We start from the raw sequence: 8033 nt of genomic DNA, 5'->3' as shown, positions 1-8033 counted from the left end.
CCTTGTATAAGGTTCTTCTTTGTTAAATGCTTTAAAAATCTTAATATCAGCAAAAAGTATCTGTTGAAGAATTAGCATTCTTCCTCTCACATAATTATGTAACCTGCTAAATTTCTCTTCTTGCCTTTCCTGTCAGGAAGCTCAGAGTTAAATTAATGTTCAAGTAAATTCCTTATTATCCCTGGCTCTTGGCATACTTTTTGTTTTTCCTTTAATTTTCATGATTTTATGTTTCACTTTAGCATCCTTATTGTATATAAGGCTGTTACCATAAACAACTTTGAATCTCTTTTAGAAAGAGAATAAAATCAGCGTCTGGCACAGAAACAGAATACACATTTGTTCAGTTAAAAAAAAAAATGCATCTATTAGCAAAGTATTTCTGTCAGAAATGGAACAATCAGAGATGTCACATATGGTGGTATACTTTACAATACTTTCTTTAAAAAAAAAAAAAAGTGTAGATCACCGTACCTACATTCGGAAAATATACCAAATGTATCTGAGAGTCTTAAAGCAAAAGGAAAGAAAAAGGCAAAACCTGGGTTCTAACCTATGCTTAGGCATGGAGGTGGGCCAGAGGGATGAGGAAATAACAGACCTACAAATAGGTTGTTTTGTGCTTGGGTAGAGTAGGTTCTAGTTCTAGAAGAAGCCAATAGTAAAAGAATGTAAACTCCATCTTCAGAAATATGTCCTCAGCAGTTTCAATCTGTTTGTTCAAGAGGACACGTGAGGAATCATGGGAGAAGCAAATTGTGGTCTGATACTTCTATCTCTCACTTTGAGGTACTTTGAGGGTACCTCAAAGTTAACCATCCTGGCTAATGTGGTGAAAACCCGTCTCCACTAAAAAATACAAATAAATAAATAAATAAATAAATACATAAATAAATAATTAGCCGGGCGTGGTGGCGGGCGCTTGTAGTCCCAGCTACTCAGGAGGCTGAAGCAGGACGATGTGAACCCGGGAGGCAGAACTTGTAGTGAGCCAAGATCGCGCCACTGCACTCCAGCCTGGGCGGCAGACGGAGACTCCATCTCAAAAAAAAAAAAAAAAGAAAAAACAAAAAAAGAAAAAACAAAAAAAAAACCCTGTATCATGTTTAGTTTGGTAAGCCTAAATTATTTAAGGGTCTGATTGACCAAAAAATTGCATTACCTATTTTGGTAGCTAATGCTTAAAACTGCAGAATGTAGTAATACTTTTGTAAGAATAAGTTTCTTAAACTATTAGGTATAAATGGTGATCAGATATTTTATTAAGGGGTTGTGAGATGGAAGACATAGCAAAAGCAGAAAAGAGATTAAAAAGACGTGGCCAGTAGGAAAGCAATTTTTGCACTTACCAAAGTTGGCCTAGTGTCAGTCCTGTTTACCTTAAGAAGTTGATTGAGAGAAGCAGAAGTACATGGCACTCTCAATCACCAGGCTCCAAACGCATTTTTGACCCGCATATGAAATAAAATTTCTGTGTATATGTACAGCTGTTATAAATTAACATGGCATACACATGTGACTTTTTTCATAAATTTCTGTTACTCTACTTGATTCTGAGCTTTAAAAATTTTTGCCAATGTTTAGGCTATTTTTTTTTTTTTTTTTTTTTCTGTACAAAAGGTTGTCACCTTATTTAACTTGCAAACAAATGCATTTTCCTGATAAGTCCTAAAAATACTGTAAGCTTTAATGTTCATTTTATTGAATTTCCTTGCCTTATGAGAATATTAGAAGAGTAAGTGGGAAAAATACTAGAGTTTAGGACATATCAGGGTATATGCATAAAAAACCAATATCCTGAAACACCTGTTACATCTGGCCCCTGAACAAGGTATATCATTTCCAATGAATTCTGCAATTAGCTGTATGTGTTTAATAAAAGCAGACACAAAATTTTATATCCAAAAATGATCAAGCAAGGTCAATGGTAAAAATGTTAGAAAGTTGCAGCCTTTTTATTTAGTACCCAGAGAATGCCAGTAATTTAACACATCTTGATAATTGTTGCTCACAGAGTTTTGACAAGAACAAAAATAAATATAACTTCTATGCCTTCTTTGGCATGTTGTAAATTCAGAATGATAGCCATTTCTTTAGCAGCATTGTGAGAAAAAAAACATTGTAAAATGCACTACTGGATTTGGTCTTACATGATAAAAAATGTAGTATAATAAATGAAAACTTTAATGTCAAAAAACCCAATGGTTTAAAGAAAACATTAATAAAATAAATGGTAACATAAAATTCATAATATAGTCAGAAAAATAAAATAGTTTTTGAACATTGGGGATTGTTTAACTGCAGCTTTTAAGTACATGTAAATCAAATTTACACACAACTTTTATTTAATGCCATTTCAGTCTTCAGAAATGCAATGAAATGTCAGTGTGTGTGTATATATATAGTGTATATATATACTATATATAGTGTATATATATACTATATATAGTGTATATATATATATACTATATTTAATATCAGAAATGAGTTTAGGAATTCAAAAGTGCTTGGGACGTGTTGGCAAATTAATTTTTTAAAAATGTGGCTATGGCAAACTGTGGTCGCTTCATAAAGCCTATGTAACTCTCCACTACAAACCACTACCAACAGTACTTCCTGTTTTTTTTTTTTTTTTAATCAAACAGAAAAATCACCTTCTCCCTTTTTTGTACTACGGAATTTAATGCAAGATAAATTCTAACTTACAAACCATGCTGGCATTTGGATATTTAAGGTTTCATGTGTAACTTTTTAAATCGCTGTTTCTTTTCTTTTTTTTTTTTTTTTTTGAGACGGAGTTTCACTCTTGTTGCCCAGGCTGGAGTGAAATTGGCGCAATATTGGCTCACTGCAACCTCTGCCTCCTGGGTTCAAATGATTCTCCTGTCTCAGCCTCCCGAGTAGCTGGGATTACAGGCATGCACCACTACCCCCGGCTAATTTTGTATTTTTAGTAGAGACGGGGTTTCTACATGTTGGTCAGGCTAGTCTCACAATTCCTGACCTCAGGTGATCCACCGCCTCAGCCTCCCAAAGTGCTGGGATTACAGGCATGAGCCACTGTGCCCGGCCGGCTGTTTCTTGATAGACTGCTTTCCTGCTGCTAAAAATAATTTTATCATACTAAAAAGCAAACCTACATATTTGTTATAAATGGTAGCAACTTCAGAGAGAATGAATTTGGAAAGAGAAAGAAAATGTACCTGAGCAATATTAGTTCATAGGAAACATAAAAGTAAATAACCTAATCGGTAACATTTTGACAATTTTTAAGAAACGAATGCAGTTAGTACATTCTCTATAATTGTCCACCTAAAATTAGATGCTTAATATCTTTTGAAGAATAAGTTAGTTCCCATAACTAGACAGTTGGAATTACAGCAAAACAGTCATCCACAGAAGCTCTATTGCCCAGCGTTTAGAAATGTGAATACAAAGCAAACCCTAACTTGGCAATTACATATATATATATATATATTTATAAGCATTTAGCTAAAATTTATTTAGTGAATAATTGAAACATAATTTGCCAATATAATGTAAGCTTGGATTTCCATATTCTAAAAGTACTTTTATGTTTTTCTAAATATTTCAAAGAAACTTATGTCTATAATATCTTCAAGTATAGTTCCTTTTTCTCTTATGTATTAGCAACCAAACTTAATTTTAGGTGATCAAGCGTAACATTTTATTCAAAGTATATGATGGAATTCACTATACTGTAAGACTAAAACCAGGAACAGTGCATTCATTATTATATGTTGTGAATAATCACTATCAATGCCACTATATTCCCACATAAAAAGGCAAATAGCCCACTATGGATTTATTCTGCTAATTTCAACAATCATTGATCTTGAGGTACATGCCAAAAATGCCTGAATAAGCTTTGAAATATAAAACAAAAATGTTTTGAATTAGTTTAATTGCAGTTGGCCAATATATATTTAATATGGTTTGCATTTTTATTTTGAAATAGTATTGTGACTTAAAGGATTTCTAGGTCCTAAAATCTGGAAAAGGGATCTAGAAAAATTTGGACTCCATGATTAATTTGGATTCAATCTTTCTGTGCTTTTTTTTTTTTTTTTTCTTTATAACAGGAATGGGATGGCAGTTGGGGGGAATAAAACTTCTTATGCTATATAGGTCATGTACTGTGAGAAATAACACAAAACTATGGGTTTAAAAACAACATATGCAGAAATAACCGCCAATCTCTGTCTACCTCCACATCACTTTATCATAGAAGTTCATTAATTGTGATTAAAAAGCTTAAAAGATTTTAAGAGAAAAGGTAGATTGAGAAGTAGAAAGGAAGTAGGAAGGAAATTGTGCAAAAAAAGAAACAGTTTATTAGATACTCTGACCCTGGGACACACTGTTCCTTTCCCCAAAAATATCTTCCCTGATAAGAACTGAATTTAAAATTATTCTCACCTTGTTAGATTGCCTGAAGATCCAGAAACTAGAAACTTGATTAATGCACAACTTCCTTAAAAATGCCAATTAACTATTAGCCACTGACAGAAAAATGTAAATTAATTTAATAGGATAGTTTTCCTTTCAACTTTTTAGCTGGAAATATCTGTTCTGAGAGAATGGATATCCTGATTTGGGGAAGAGGAAGAGGAAGGAACAAGGAGTAATGACCACAACCACACAGAATCTTTCTGGGGATAGGGTAAACTTCATTGATGGAGTATTGCTGTGAGGTGCTCAAGGAGGATAGATAGCATGAAGGGGCTGGAAAGCCAGCAGAAAGAGAATGTACAGAATACCACAAATATGCTTTGCCTACTTTAAAGCCTAAGTTTTCTCGTGGGCCTTCGGGTCAATATAAATGGTTGTTTTCCTTCTTCATATATGAAAGACTTCTATCTAGAAAATACTAGTCAATCTGTATGCAAGTTTCTCTGGGCACTACTATTTTAACATGTTGTTCCAATGGGCAGACATTATAAATACCAAGCATCTGTTCTTAAGGTTGTGGGTTGCCTAAACATATGGAATCCCTTTGAGCCAAACAGAGGTGCTATCAAAATTGCTTTATTGTGTTGAATTACCAATGACAATAAATTACAAAAAACAATGTTTAGACATTGCTGAGTCTAACAAAATAGGCTGAAGTTTGATCTTTGTGAAAGGACTTGAAACCATTTTTTTTTCCCCCACAAAAATCCCCATCACCAGCACTGCATTCTAATTTTCTTGAAAATTGTTTCCTGAGTTTATTCCTGGTAGTATGTGCTTAAGGACAACAGGTTGTTAGTCTATTTGAGCAAACCTGATGTTTTCTCTAAGAAAAACAAAATTCAATATCCTCCCCCTTCAAGAACAATAAAACCCCAAACTGTGCTATCATTAAATACTACCAAAAACCATTAACTAGAAAAACACAATGCAAAATAATTATTCAAGAACCCATTAGAAACCACAGTATCCTAAAGTCTTATAGAAAAGATGTGTTTTTACTAGTTAAGCATTGATAGAAGGCCCATCAAAAAATGTTCAAATCTGAGTTCTAGCCAAACTGGACAGGATTAGGCATCCTTACCTGGGCTCCTTCTACAAAATTGCAGTATATTTTGAAGCTTCCCCATATAATAAGGTTTCCCCCACTACTGTTGTTAAGCTAGCATATTTGAGTTTTTCAGTAGAAAACCCTCAAACAATTATCGGGTACATCCAGTAGCATACCTGTGTCTTTTATACACTGTCGATCCTCACTGGGTGATCAGAAATCATGCTGTTCATTGTTTAATTCTTATAGTGTTCCTTTTATGATAGGACTGTATGGCATGATCTTTCTGAGCAAGCTAATTTAAATTAATTAAGACTGTCTACTTTTTAAAGCCACTGATTATAGAAAACCTGGAAGTTATTTTGTAATCATTTTTCATTTTCCAATTTCACTTCCCCTAATTTTATTACTTAAAATACATCGATGGAAATAGTAGCTCTGTCCTGAAAACTTCAACACCAAATTCACACCTCTGAGTTTGACATATCAATTCTGATAGGAAGAAGGTATAACAGCACAAGATAATGACAGAAGGAAAATAAGTCAGAATATATACATACAAACTGTTACATGCAAGTACATATAGTAATAAAGCAAATGAGAAAAAAAAAAGCCAAATGGAACATAAAAAGCCAGAAGACATGATACCTACTTCTAAGTAATTATTTTTCATGTGGCATAAATTGTTCTTTAATCTCTTTCAATTATTTCCAAAAGATACCTCAAAATAAGAATACATACTTTTATATATCACACCCAGGAAAAAGATCTTTGTGCATGGGGTATAGATTATTTACATTACAAAGAGAATATGTATAGTTTCTTTTATTAAATACCAAAGTTACAAGTTTCCTAGTCTAAATTGTATAATTCAGCACTCAGTAATCAACTTTCTCTCTGAATGAAGCAAAGTAAAATATGTAGCAAACAGTACACCTAACACGCACAAGTAGTTCACTTATATTCACTAAAGAAAACTGTGATATCCTCCAGTTTACATTCATGAATTCTTTCTGTCAGCAGTAGTAGTAGTAGTAGTAGTAGTAGTAGTAGTAGTAGTAGTAGTAGTTGCTGCTGCTGTTGTTGTAGTAATGGTATTTTCTTCAACAATGTGAAATTATTCTTTAGCATTTCATCATTTAGAGAAAAGAATACATACTACACAGTGGTTCTGAATTATACATTAAATAAGACCAATTTGGCCAGTTTTTTTTATAAATATGATTTTGAAATGTGCTCAAATTTTATGTAGACCATTAATATTATTCATATTTAAAATGTTAGTTTATCTTTATGAAGTAAAATGATTAAGTAGCATTGTCTAAAGTTTACTGTAATACAATATACTATATCATGTGTGCTATATGCACAAGTCCACTACAGTAAGATGTCAACTGTATTATCATAGGATTCAAGGTAGAATAATATGCTACACTGTACTTCAAAGCACATCGAAGTCAGAAAAACAACAGTGTAGTTCATTTATAAAGGGGATAGATGATGATTAAATCCAATTGGTTAACTTGAAAGTCGGTTTATATAACACCAGGATAGTGTCAACACCACATACTTTATTTTCAAAGGCTTAACTATGACCTATTTATAAGATTACACCAACAGTATAAAGCCTTTGGGAAAAAAAAAAAAGCTTCACTTGTACTAAATTTCCATGTGATGTAAAATTTACAGAAGCTTTATAAAAACCTTTATTTCTAAATGAGGCCACTTATGGATAATATACAGATCTGCCTGCACACATTATCTGAGATGTAATTCTTCTATAAAAACTTTGGCACCAACTATATCAAGAATTCATATATTAGCACAAATGTATTTTGCTCTGGCACCAAACCACTATGTTTACATTTTAGTACAGTGAGTCAAATGAATGGAGTCCTTTGGTTTTACAGAATAACTAGCTTTTATAATATGTTTTTATTGTTTTTCTTTTTTTAAAAAAGTCTATCCTTCAGGATCTGATGTTAAAAAATACTAACATTGCTTGTCATTATACTACTATATATATATACTGATTGTTGGTAATGACGTCCCAAACCATAATTGTATGAAACAAGAAAAAAATATTAAAGTAACTTTATTTGAAAGGAATTTTAGAAGCTAGTGTGCAGAGAAGTTGTGAGGACCTGGTGGACACCAATTATATGCTTAAATAAACACTTGAACACTACTGCAAACACATAGTATGAATATTGTGGACCTGTGCATGGTTTTTTAAATCTCACTTCCCCTAAAAATGGGGATTTAATATTACTTAATATTCAAGTAATTAAGCAGAAAACGATGCCTTTGATAAGATTAGGAAAAAAGCCACACATTTAATTTCATCTTCATCCAGTTTGGCCTAGGAACACCACAAATCTTACAGGCCAGTTGATGTTCGCTTTTTCATGCTCCGTCGCTGGGCTAAGCTTGAAGCAGCTACAGGCTCTAGGACTGGTTGAAAGGTCTTGTGAGTCAGGGCAGAGTATGTTGCAACCATTGCTCCCTA

General features: G+C 33.0%; 1 protein-coding gene across 6 annotated transcripts in view; it reads right to left on the bottom strand.

Annotated features, from left to right (window-relative positions):
- Positions 1-1931: 1931 nt before the first annotated feature.
- RPS6KA6 (ribosomal protein S6 kinase A6) overlaps positions 1932-8033 on the bottom strand; it is a 134316-nt gene continuing 128214 nt past the window's right edge. For all 6 annotated transcript variants that reach the window (XM_073013547.1, XM_007992172.3, XM_037989487.2 and 3 more), the window contains one exon: positions 1932-8030. In XM_073013547.1, coding sequence (XP_072869648.1) covers positions 7905-8030 — 126 coding nt within the window. In that variant the 3' untranslated portion in view covers positions 1932-7904. The remainder of the gene's footprint in view (positions 8031-8033) is intronic.

The sequence above is a fragment of the Chlorocebus sabaeus genome, chromosome X, assembly GCF_047675955.1.
Source record: "Chlorocebus sabaeus isolate Y175 chromosome X, mChlSab1.0.hap1, whole genome shotgun sequence".
NCBI classification, from domain to species: domain Eukaryota; kingdom Metazoa; phylum Chordata; class Mammalia; order Primates; family Cercopithecidae; genus Chlorocebus; species Chlorocebus sabaeus.
This window is presented reverse-complemented; position numbering and strand designations above follow the sequence as displayed.